This window comes from Fopius arisanus, unplaced genomic scaffold (genome assembly GCF_000806365.1).
Source record: "Fopius arisanus strain USDA-PBARC FA_bdor unplaced genomic scaffold, ASM80636v1 scaffold00143, whole genome shotgun sequence".
In the NCBI taxonomy this organism is placed as follows: Eukaryota; Metazoa; Arthropoda; class Insecta; order Hymenoptera; family Braconidae; genus Fopius; species Fopius arisanus.
Window position 1 is genome coordinate 85687 of NW_011887882.1, and position 11450 is coordinate 97136.

At 40.4% G+C, this 11450-nt stretch overlaps 3 protein-coding genes across 4 annotated transcripts; 2 read left to right on the forward strand and 1 right to left on the reverse strand.

The window, feature by feature from the left end:
• The first annotated feature begins 265 nt into the window (after positions 1-265).
• LOC105272126 (major facilitator superfamily domain-containing protein 6) lies at positions 266-2878 on the forward strand. 2 transcript variants are annotated; one of them, XM_011314044.1, is made up of 5 exons: positions 266-437; positions 519-687; positions 755-1065; positions 1253-2300; positions 2403-2878. In XM_011314044.1, the coding sequence occupies exons 2-5, from the start codon at positions 588-590 to the stop codon at positions 2651-2653; spliced, it is 1710 nt and encodes a 569-aa protein (XP_011312346.1). In that variant the 5' UTR covers positions 266-437; positions 519-587; the 3' UTR covers positions 2654-2878. The 2 variants fall into 2 exon arrangements, with proteins under 2 accessions (XP_011312346.1, XP_011312345.1); XM_011314043.1 differs by lacking the exon at positions 266-437 and having other exon boundaries at positions 444-687.
• A 153-nt stretch (positions 2879-3031) lies between these two features.
• Positions 3032-5300, forward strand: LOC105272130 (F-box/WD repeat-containing protein 4). Its single transcript, XM_011314051.1, has 6 exons — positions 3032-3253; positions 3454-3753; positions 3843-3990; positions 4065-4228; positions 4299-4427; positions 4512-5300. Exons 1-6 carry the CDS (start codon positions 3054-3056, stop codon positions 4813-4815), a joined length of 1245 nt encoding a protein of 414 aa, XP_011312353.1. The 5' UTR covers positions 3032-3053; the 3' UTR covers positions 4816-5300.
• LOC105272129 (cytoplasmic aconitate hydratase-like) lies at positions 4857-11419 on the reverse strand. The gene is made up of 11 exons (XM_011314050.1): positions 11318-11419; positions 10977-11069; positions 10570-10882; positions 9791-10356; positions 9494-9711; positions 7109-7268; positions 6810-7030; positions 6290-6682; positions 6063-6199; positions 5856-6003; positions 4857-5789 (listed from the first exon to the last, which is right to left on the reverse strand). Exons 1-11 carry the CDS (start codon positions 11322-11324, stop codon positions 5370-5372), a joined length of 2676 nt encoding a protein of 891 aa, XP_011312352.1. The 5' UTR covers positions 11325-11419; the 3' UTR covers positions 4857-5369.
• Positions 11420-11450: the final 31 nt, after the last annotated feature.

The window sequence follows — 11450 nt, forward strand, 5'->3', positions numbered from 1 at the left end:
CATTGCGTGTGGTGCCCTCCCTCTCTTGGGGTGCAGTACTACGATGCCGCTGGAGTCACTCAAACCCCAGAACTGAGCCTCTACTTTAGTCAATCCTCTTTGCGTGAGCTGTTTCTCCCACCCAGGAATTCCACTCCGAATTCTAATTGGTTGATCTAGACTGGAAGTATTCCCTCCAATTTATGAAAACTAGCGCTACCCTGGCCGCTTGAAATTCCTGTTTCGCTACAGGGATACAGTAGAAATTAATTAATGACTCATTAAATCAGCCATAAGGCGATAAATGTTATCATTCGGTTACGAAAATAGTTGGTTCCGTATCGGTTTCATTATTATTTTCAAATGCTTGTACATGACTGGTTGGAGTTAAGTTACAGTGCTGCTGTTTGTCGACGTTCATGCGGATTCTGTGTTTCACCTGCCAGTGTCATTATCAGGTGATATTTCTCATATTTTAGGCACGTGAACCAAGGGATCAACTGTTATCATGACATGAGAGAGGAATTTTGGTGTTACAGCGGAGTGGGCTGGGCCCAATTGAAGTTTGACAGCTCCTCATCGTGGAGATATCAATTGCTGCGGAGTAGATGACATTTGACAGTTGGACTTTCCCGCTGAATATGTCGAAAGTCAAGATCAATGGGCACCAACTGCCCATCAAGGCCCATTACTTTTTCTTCATGGCAGGTATTTTGCCTCGTGGCTCCTGCATTTTTGTTTTCCCTTAATGAACATTTTTCTTTTATTTTTCCAGCAATGGGTCCCATCCTGCCATTTCTCCCTGTCTACGGAAAGCAGTTGGGAGTGTCGTCAGTGGCTATGGGAACGATAACAGCCATTCTACCATTTCTCTTTCTCCTATCGAAACCGGTATTTGGTTTTCTGGTTGATTATTTCCGCAACTGGAGGAAAACTATTTTCATTGGGATATTAATAGGCTGTTCTCTGTCCTTCGTACTCCTGTACTGTCTTCCCAGGATACCAGAATTACCCAAGGATGCTGAGAGCAATGAAAATTTCACGAGAGCACTGGTTTGTGGGGATCTGAAGCCTTGCACAAATCAGGTACCATTAATTCATTTAATTTCAATATTCAATTCTCCTCTTTTTAATTCCACTACCTAATCCATGGTGTCAAGAACGAATTTTTGTTTTGCCAATGATGGCACTTAACTCTAGATAAGATATCCCTATCGTAGCCCCGATTAAATATTTACACAAGAATTTAACCAGCACTCGAATGGTATTTCAGAACAATGACACGTGCTCGAAAAATCATAAATCTCAGATCGTTTGCTCTCACGTGTGCAACACGACGATTCAACGATTTTATGTGACGATAAAGCTGACAGATCTCGATGGAATGCACCTGACACCTCATTGTATCGTCGAGGGGGAATCTGATACGAAAGAGATTGATCCCTCGATCTGCTTGTCCACTCCAGGATGCAGTATCAACTGCCCCATAAGGCACGACGATATGGAGATTGATTCCTCATGTCTCCTCAGGAGCTCCAGCTTCTGGATATTCGTTCTTCTTTTCTCCCTCGGGAGCATCGGCTTCAATGTCACCAATTCCATCAGCGATGCCATTTGCTTCGATGTTCTCGGGGCAGGTGGGCACATGGGATACGGTAGACAGAGGGTCTGGGGAACAATTGGTTTTGGAATAGCAGCCCTCATCGCAGGTGGAGCAATAGACTTGGTGTCGAAGGGGCACGTTGTCAAGTCTTACACTCCAGCTTTTTTACTAGTCATCATCTTCACGATTATCGATGCAATCTGCTGCAAAAAACTGGAGCTTCCCATAATCACAGGCTCGAAAAATATCGTCAAAGATGTTCTCAAGCTCCTCAGAACAAAAGTAATTGCGATATTCCTCGTCTTCGCTACGATAGCAGGAATTCTCGACAGCTTCGTAATTTACTTTTTATTTTGGTACCTAGAGGATCTCGCTATTCAAACGAATCACATGGAGCAGATTAAATTGATCGAGGGGCTCATCGTTGCTGCTGAGACACTGGGGGGTGAAGTCGTATTTTTCTCCCTGTCAGGGAAAATCCTCAAGAAATTCGGGTATGGCATTAGCATGACCTTTTGCTTTGTATGCTATGGCCTACGTCTGGGGTTAATATCCCTCGTGCCAAATCCATGGTGGGTCATCCCCATCGAGCTACTCATGCAAGGGCCCACTTATGCCCTTTGCTACACAATTATTGTGGGATTTGCCAGTGTCGTTGCACCTCCTGGTACATCAGCTACGGTCCAGGGGATTATCGCTGGCATGGACGATGGACTTGGTAAATAAATTCCCCATTCATATGGTTTCATAATTAATTCAGTGAATAATTGTCAATTTTGAGTTATTTCATTCGGCTATTCCTTCACTGATTTTTTTACAGGGTTCGCACTAGGTAGTTTGTTAGGTGGAATCATGTACAAAAAAATGGGAGGACCAGCAACGCTCCAATCGTTTTCGGCCCTCGCTGGGATCACAGCTGTGGCTTACTTCATCATCTACACGACGATATTGAGAGAAGAAATGCCAAAGACGAAGAGACAGGACGAAAATGGTGAAACGAATAGCCGACAAAACGTGGAGTGGAAAAGTCCTGAGGCTGCCGCCGAGGAATGTCAAACTCTCGATTCTTAATTCACTTGATGCCATAATTTTTAATGCCATAATTCATTTATATTTTAATATGAGACTTTTTAAAATTTTATAAAATATTGTACATAGGAGACATTTGTTATTGATATAGTTGACAAAACAATGTATTATTCAATATTTTGTACTTTTATCTGTATTGGAGTACGTGCAATACAAAAATATTATGCAAGCAAAATTTTTAATGCCCCATATTTTTTTATTGATTGGAGGGCAATTTATTACGAAATTCCATTGAATTTTTATTGACTCGTTACATATTTTACTGGATTTTCCAAAAACTTAGGGAAAGTTGATAAACAAAATGGAAGAAAATTTTCTAGCAAATTCGATAGATTTTTCTGTCGATACCTTTCGTGTGTGGATAGCAGTCAGGCGTCTCGAGATGACAGAAAAGTGTTCTCTAGATACTCTTCCAACAGAATTACTTCTTCACATATTCGATTGCTGCAATGTCTCCGATTTAATAACATTGTCATTAGTCTGCAAAAGATTTCATTCAATTGTAGAGGATGACAACTTGTGGATTCGAGAAAGTCGCAGGCCACTCGTTACTAATCAGTGTTCCAAAAGATTTCGGGATAGGTATTTGAAATAATTTGAGGTTATTTATGAATTCAGCATTTATAAATCACAGCCAGAATCATTTACTCATCCTCTCTAGATTTTTAAAATTATCCTGTGACTTTAGAATGCAGGATTATCTCACAATTTCTCAGAAAAATCTCTCATTGTTATATATTATTTTCAAATAAAAAACAACATTGGATTTTATTTTGGATCAGGTGCAATCCATGGTTACCGTTGAGTAAAAAAGGGAGGGTCTCGTATAATTGGCAGAGTGGAAAATACGAGAGAGTGATAATTTACACAGATCGAGTGAATACCATCCCCTGGATACAACTTACAGAAGATATCCTTTGGTGGAGTGGAGGAGATCGACTTTATGGGTATCATCGAGGGCGAATCAAACCGAACAGACGATACAATGATTTTAGAAAGAGCTGTCTCTTCGCCTGGGACAACATACCCAGTGATATCTGTAAATTCGTTGTCAGAGATGAATACGTTGTTAGTGGCCACAGGTGTGATATTCACTCAATTAATCCACACTTGTTTATCACTTTTCATTGATATTTTTATTTCAAAAATTATTTCAAAATTATTACCGCAGAGATGGAAGGATTTGGTTTTGGGTGAAGGAGGAGGGACAACAGGGCCATTTTAATTTCGGAATTGAGGAAGCTCATGCTTCCAGTGTCACTGCCATTGACGAAATTCCAGAGGCTGTCATTTCAGGGGCTGAGGATGGCACTGTGAAAGTGAGAAATGACTCAACCGGTTTATTCATTCATTCTTATTTTTCTATGTGAATACCGAATTAATTCTCGCACAGATATGGCCACAACCCTCCGAAATCTACGATATCAGGCCCATATCATCATTCAATATCTACGACAGGATCTGGTCCTTAGGGGCTGATCCAGGAAAAACTTTATTCGCGGTGGGATCTTCGGGCACTAACGCTGGGCCACCCCTTCGCATATTCGATATTGAATGGTAAAATAAAAATAATAACAATAAAAACCCAGACTCAAAGATATTTTTCCATTTTTTTTTTCAAATTCAGTTCGAAGGAGAAGATTGCATTGAGTCACAACTGGAGGTATGGCGCAGGTGTCTTGGACCTCTCCTGGGAGAGTTCGCAGTGTCTATTATCCTGTGGCTATGATACGTATATACGAAAATGGGATTTAAGGTATATTGGCGTGATTTTTAATTAACGAGTTATTTTCACCTCTTCGTTTTCAATTTGGCAATATGAATTGTTATTAATTGGCAGAATTGGGACGTGCGTTGCCTCCTGGGCGGATCCAACAGACGCCACGATCTACTGCATCTCCTCAGATTTCAAGCACACAATGATCACAGGAACTCAATACAATGGAAAAGCTGTTCTCTGGGATCAACGACTACCTCGCTATGTCCAACTTTACTTCATGAATAACCGAAGGCCTTCGAGTCCTGTCTATAGCATATCATTCGACAGCACTCATTTAGTCGGCGCCACAGACAGGCAATTAATACAGTTCACATTTTCTGGGACCAATAATCGCCCTCACGATTATCGCGGAATCCTCAAGTGATTTCCGGAAGGACAGGCCATTAAAATATCATTAAAAACACCTTTCAAATAGTTTAAACTTTATTCTTCTCGTCTTTGAGGCATTAACTGATCATTGGTGTACAAAATATTAAAGTTTCCCAACAAAATAAAATGCATATTTTTTCTTTTGATTAGGGGAAATTAATTAAAACCTGGGGGTTAATGTAACAATATTTCGATAAACGATAAAGGAACGTGCACGATCGACAGAATGAGGTGGTTCAACTTTGTGCTTCGGTCAAATACCTTGCTGACCATTCTGTTATTTGTGGGATCTTCCTCGTACATGCAATTCTACTAATTTTTTCCCATTAGGGAACTCAGGAGAAATTTGTCTCGCAGCTACTTATTATTTTTTACCTTTTCGCTATTAAATTCTATTCTCCATCAATCAAAAATTAATTTGACAATGAGTCATCGCAAGCTAGACAACAAGAAAAAATATTAAAAATCAACAGATATTTATCAAATAATTTAGAAAATTTCCCTCCACGAATTAAAAAAGTATAAAACGATGATAAAATTCTTAACAATTCAAATAAGGGATCGAATCATGTAATTAAGAATGCCGCCGTGTTTGAAATAAGTCAAATCGACTTCGGTGTCGAAACGCACGATGACGCTGAAATTTTTTCCAGTGTCAGTGCGCACTGTTATTTGTTCGTGTGGTTGACAATTTAGTGGAATGTCGATGTCAAATAATTCAAAGCCAGTGAGACCGAGAGTCTCGGCCGTTTGACCTGGTAAATATTGCAATGGAACAATACCCATTCCAACCAAATTTGACCTGTGTATACGCTCGTAGGACTCGGCGATTATTGCACGAATTCCAAGAAGATAGGGTCCCTTGGCAGCCCAATCCCTCGATGAGCCTGAGCCGTATTCCTTGCCGACCAGTGCTATTAGAGGGGTTTTATCCCTCCCGTATTTCTCGGCAGCATCGTAAATATCCATCTGTTTGAAAATCCAGGGTTAGTGGAAAATTTTTGCATTTTTCAATGGTCCCAGGGAAATTTTTACCTCTTCGTTAGTGGGAATGTGGAGGGTTCTTGCTCCTGGCTTTCCTACGAATTTATTTACCAGGCGAATATTCGCGAATGTTCCACGCACCATTACGGCGTCATTTCCACGACGTGCACCGTATGAATTGAATTCTTTCGGTGTAAGGCTGATGTGAAAAATAAAATTCCTTAAAATGTTTCACATTTTTTTTACGTTAATAATTACCCTCTCGAAGCTAAATATCTAGCTGCTGGGGAATTACGAGCAATGCTTCCAGCTGGACTGATGTGATCAGTCGTCACGGAATCCCCAAGATTCAGAAGTACCCTGGCACCTCGTATGGACGTGATTTCAGGCAATTGCTGCAATTAAAATGCAATTATGCATGAGATTTTGAACAAACCATAATTTCCCCTCAATTTCCTGAGGACCTAGACCCACGGTTGACTCACCTTCTGCAGTCCATGGAAATACGGCGGATGTTTAATATAAGTTGAATTGGAATCCCAGGGGTAGAGTTGGCCCTCAGGAGCAGCAAGACTTGCCCACCGTGGGCTGCCCTGCTCAATTCTCTCATAAACACTCTTAAACATCGCTGGAATCACATACATCTGCTCCACAGCCTGGATCTCAGCCCTAGTCGGCCAAATATCACGGAGAAACACCTCACGACCATCTATTCTTCTCCCCAGGGGCTCCTTCTCAAAATCAATGTCAACGGTCCCCGCTATTGCATATGCAATTACAAGGAGAGGAGATGCGAGATAATTAGCTCTCGTACTGGGATGAATTCTTCCCTCGAAATTGCGATTTCCAGATAATACGCCACAACAGACCAATTCATTCTAGAAATTTCAATTTTCTCATTACAATCTAGAAAAATTTCCATGAATTCATCCCTGCAATAAAGCAATTCCGGCTGTCGCGCTGGAAGGAAGGAAAAATAAAGCGTGAGTCATAACGCATTTGTACCTTTTCGATGGCATCGACAATGGAATCATCCAAGGGTCCGCTGTTGCCAATACAAGTCATACAGCCGTAGCCAACAACGTCGAAGCCAAGCTGCGTCAGCGGGGGTATGACACCGCTCTCCTGCAGGTAATAAGTGACCACCCCAGATCCAGGGGAGAGAGATGTCTTGATGTACGGGGCGACGGTCAATCCGGCCTCAACAGCCTTTTTTGCAAGAAGACCTGCCAACCGATGACATATTCATGTTTCTAAATAAAATTCAATTGCTTTCAATCCCGGGGTGGACAAGTGAGTCTCACCTGCACCGAGCATGACACTCGGATTGCTCGTGTTTGTACAACTGGTGATTGCGGCAATCACCACCGATCCATGACGCAGTTTGTAGTCCTTGCCCTCGAATTGAAATATTCCCTCGGTTTTCGTCCTCTCTGGGGTGAGACCGTATCCCTTGAAGCCAATCTATCCCAGTGTAAATTCCATGAATGCAAAGATTGTCAGGAAAATTTGTGAAAATATTTTACAGAAAATTTCCAACACTTCGGGAATAATGAATAAAGGTTTATTGCTAGGAAAAGGCGATGTTTATGACCCCCTCGTTACTCAGGTAAGACCTTCTTCCTCCCCCCAGATTATTCTTCCGTTTCCCCTGGAGTTCTCGAACCTTTGGAAATTCTGGGAATTATTTTTACTTGCTTCACAAGAGTTTTTAATCCAACGATAGCCTCTCGAGGGTCTCGTGTTACCGATTGACGTTTCAGTGTGGAATATGCAGAATTGTAAAAAATTGTCAAATCAGCGATTATCATTTCGAAGGCGAACGGTGCCTCGACGATTTCGTTCTTGTATTGCAGTTAATCGGGGGAATTCAGTGGAGTCGGACACTCAGACAAGTCGAGGAAGAACTAAAATCAAGAAAAATCCCAAACTTTTGGCGATTGAAGTCGACGTCAGGTAGGAATTTTAGACAATGAGGGGATTAGAGAGGTATGAAGATTTTTCGGAACTAATTGACCCTTCGGAATTTTCACCAATTGTAACGAGTTGAATGTCTTGAAAATTTTTGGCGAAAAATTACCTGAAGCATGCACTTACTGGAAATATTTTTCTCTAGGGTTCCCAGGGCATTTGAATTGTTCCGATTTATTATTCGTTGGAATGAAAGAAATGAGACGCCGATGTTTAACGCAATTGAATAGATATTACGATCGATAAAACGCATTCTCGTGTTGCTCGACTCTGATCCAAGTGGCGAGGAATTATTTTAGACATATGGTGTGTCTCAATTATTGGGATTCAGTTGCAATCGGTGGAGGCAAACAGAGGTGATCGAAAAACCTGTGTCAATAATTAGAGTTTTCAGATGATTACCATCAATTCAGAAATTTTGCATTGTTATTTTCACATTGAACGGATTATTTTTTATATAATACTTCAATTGCGATAGAATTTTCAAGTGCTAGTCGAATATTCACGGAAAATCTGTGCATTGGCCAGAATTGATTTTTTAAAATCAATTATCTAAATGTTTTCTAGTGTTTTTTTTTTCATAATTTGCTTTATCCTATTAATTACAATTTTCTATTTATATATTTCGGTCATATCCAATATCGCTTGGTCTCAAAATTATTGATTTTATCAAAAAGTATAAAAACAACTTTTAATTTTTCACTGAAATTGAGATTTTTCAATCAATTTCAAATTTCACGTTACTCTCAATATTTTTATTTTTATTCTTTGAAAAAATATGCATTTTTAATAATTTAGATTCGAAAATAGCAACAGGACAATTCGTGAATAGAAAATCTGTGGCAACGCTGGGCCAGTGGTCGAGGAAGGAATAAGGACGAAGGTGGGACCCCAGGGGTGGGGGAGGTCCTCCGAATTAGTATAAATTTGGGTGGATGGTCAGCAAGGTCATCAGTCTGCCGAGGCCAGGCGAAGTGGTATCATCTGTATACCGAGTCAGTTGAAGTTTTGAGTAAATCATCATCGAGAAGACTGCTGTCGGATGCAATCTCGTCCGGTGTGGGATAATTACAGCCTCACCGGGTAAGATTCATCCAATATTAGTCCCTCATCACCAGTATCTTCGATTGTTCATCAAATATCTTCAACATCATCGGGTGACTTTGATTTAGGGACGCAGTATCGGTCTAGTGACACGGAAATTTCAAACTCGTGACTAGATCGAAATACTCGTCCCTGGATTCAAGTAATTTCAACGTTCCAGGATCAACGAGGAGTCTCTAAACCTTCAACACTGTCCCACTGGTTTTTCTTTGGTGATCTAACTGTATGTGACTTCAAATCCATAAAGCTAGAGCATTAAAGTGATACCGGTGGGAAATTTCATCGTGGGATTCGTCTCTTCACTTTTCAAATTGTTTGTTATTTATCCCTCAATTGATTGTTTGAGTTTCGAAGAACTTGTGCAGTGATTTGTAACATTTATATCCATATCACAGCACAAGTTACTTTAATCTCTACGATTACCTCACCGTATTCAAAAATTTATTCAATTTTTTTTTTCGTTCAATTATTTGATTGCCTCGAGGAAAAGGAGAATAAGTGCAGAATGGGATAAACTTGATTCAGGTTGGCGTCTCAATTAATCGTCACTGGGTTAAGTTTGTCCCATGTGTGTGCTGAAAATACAACATTCCATGTGGCGAATTTTTTTTTACCTTGTTTGTAAGACAGCTGGTGAAATCTGCCTTCATTTCGGACACGGAGACCCTGTCGTGGGGCCTTTTGGGACCACTCACGCTGGATACCACTGTTCCCAAGTCCAGAGTCACTGTTTCCGAGAATATCGGATCCTGGGATTGATCGTTGTAATCCCGCAGCATTCGCACTGCCTCCAGGTATTTTTCTATACGTTCAATATGCTCCTCAGTTCGCCCTGAAAATAATTAAATCCAAAATGTGAATTAACCGGTAATTTTGGCGATGATAAATGAAATAATCTCCAAATATATTACCAGTTTGTCTCAAGTAGCTCAAACTCTGTCGATCAACTGGAAAAAATCCAACAGTAGCACCGTATTCGGGGCACATGTTGGAAATAGTGGCTCTATCAGCAATACTGAGTTCCGCAACTCCAGGGCCGTAGAATTCCACAAATTTTCCAACAACCCCAAGCTGCCTGAGATTCTTCGTGATAGTCAAGACGAGATCAGTCGATGTGACGTATTGATTCAAAGTCCCCACGAGTTTATAACCGATGACCTTAGGCAGAAGCATGGAAACAGCTTGACCCAGCATCACAGCCTCAGCCTCAATTCCCCCAACACCCCACCCCAAAATCCCCAGTCCATTGATCATGGTCGTGTGAGAATCTGTACCAACGACACTGTCAGGGTACAATAGCTCGTCTTTATCAAAAACCACTCGTGCTAGGTACTCGAGATTCACCTGATGCACTATTCCACTTCCTGGAGGGACAATCAGCATATTCTGGAGGGCTCTAGCCCCCCATTTCAAGAACATAAAACGCTCTTTATTCCTCTCAAACTCTAATTCCTCATTTTTCTTCAGGGCATTGTCGCTAGAAAAAAATTTTAAAAATCAGTAGCAAACTATTTATGAATCGGGGAGTGACAAAAAATTCCATCCAATTCCGTTAACGATTTTCTATATTTATCTTTAAACTCATAATTTTATAGACGTTGACGCAAGTTAATTAAATCCCCTCAACCGGTTATCGTGAATGAAAAACAATGAATGCCATTTGACCTCTGACAACTAATGCGAAAGTTACCTGCGGACAAAGTCCACTTGAATGGAGTGATCGATTACCAAATCGGACGGGCAGATAGGGTTGATTTTGTCAGGATTTCCTCCAAGTTCCTTCACGGAATCTCTCATAGCAGCAAAATCCACTACAGCAGGCACTCCAGTGAGATCCTGGAGAATTACCCTGGCTGGTTTAAAGGCCACCTCGACACCGTCCTCCTTTGCCTGATGAGTTTCCCATTCCAAAATTTTCTCCACATCTTTTTTCTTCACTTGGAATTCATCGCAATTTCTCACTGCACTCTCCAGAAGAACTTTTATCGAGAAGGGCAGTCGATCTGAAATACAAATATTGTCGTCCAATCACAATAATATTATCTCCCCTAGAGAGAAAAAATATATCACGCCAGTTGATTATGAGGTCATAATTACCATATTTATCACCGAATGATCCCACATCGTAGTACTGACGATTTTTACCTGACACTTGAATTGGCTTTAACAGATTGCCATAGGGATTCGCAGCTGAGAAATTCAAAAATCATCAATTATTTACATTCTTTATATGAATTACGAAATACCTGTTGCCCCTGATATGATAAACTATACAAATATGAATAATTATATTGCGTGGAGAACATTTGGAATTGAGGTAAATCAAATCTTGAGGACTTTTCAATTATCTAAACTTCACTTTGAATATTAATTTTTTATCGTATTATTTATGATATTTAATTTATTGACAGTATTTTTTATTCGTATAAGACACTCACCAGCCATGATTATCAACGCACGAGTCACGTCCTCTCAGTATACTTCAAACACAATTTTCGAGTGGTCATAAGTCTACTCACTCTCATGAACAAACATACGAAACGATTACAACCACCAACATAGTATTTATCG

What these genes read in the sequence shown, in the direction of transcription:
- LOC105272129 (XM_011314050.1), bottom strand. An exon ending in ATCATTCGGTGATAAATATG is followed by an intron (nt 10,883 to 10,976) that starts GTAATTATGACC and finishes TTTGTATTTCAG; the next exon opens with ATCGACTGCCCTTCTCGATA. An exon ending in AGATATTTAGCTTCGAGAGG is followed by an intron (nt 6,004 to 6,062) that starts GTAATTATTAAC and finishes TTTTCACATCAG; the next exon opens with CCTTACACCGAAAGAATTCA.
- LOC105272126 (XM_011314044.1), top strand. Translation starts at nt 588, where the DNA reads ATGACATTTGACAGTTGGACTTTCCCGCTGAATATGTCGAAAGTCAAG. An exon ending in TTACTTTTTCTTCATGGCAG is followed by an intron (nt 688 to 754) that starts GTATTTTGCCTC and finishes TTATTTTTCCAG; the next exon opens with CAATGGGTCCCATCCTGCCA. An exon ending in TGGCATGGACGATGGACTTG is followed by an intron (nt 2,301 to 2,402) that starts GTAAATAAATTC and finishes ATTTTTTTACAG; the next exon opens with GGTTCGCACTAGGTAGTTTG.
- LOC105272130 (XM_011314051.1), top strand. Translation starts at nt 3,054, where the DNA reads ATGACAGAAAAGTGTTCTCTAGATACTCTTCCAACAGAATTACTTCTT. An exon ending in TCCAAAAGATTTCGGGATAG is followed by an intron (nt 3,254 to 3,453) that starts GTATTTGAAATA and finishes ATTTTGGATCAG; the next exon opens with GTGCAATCCATGGTTACCGT. An exon ending in ATACGAAAATGGGATTTAAG is followed by an intron (nt 4,428 to 4,511) that starts GTATATTGGCGT and finishes ATTAATTGGCAG; the next exon opens with AATTGGGACGTGCGTTGCCT.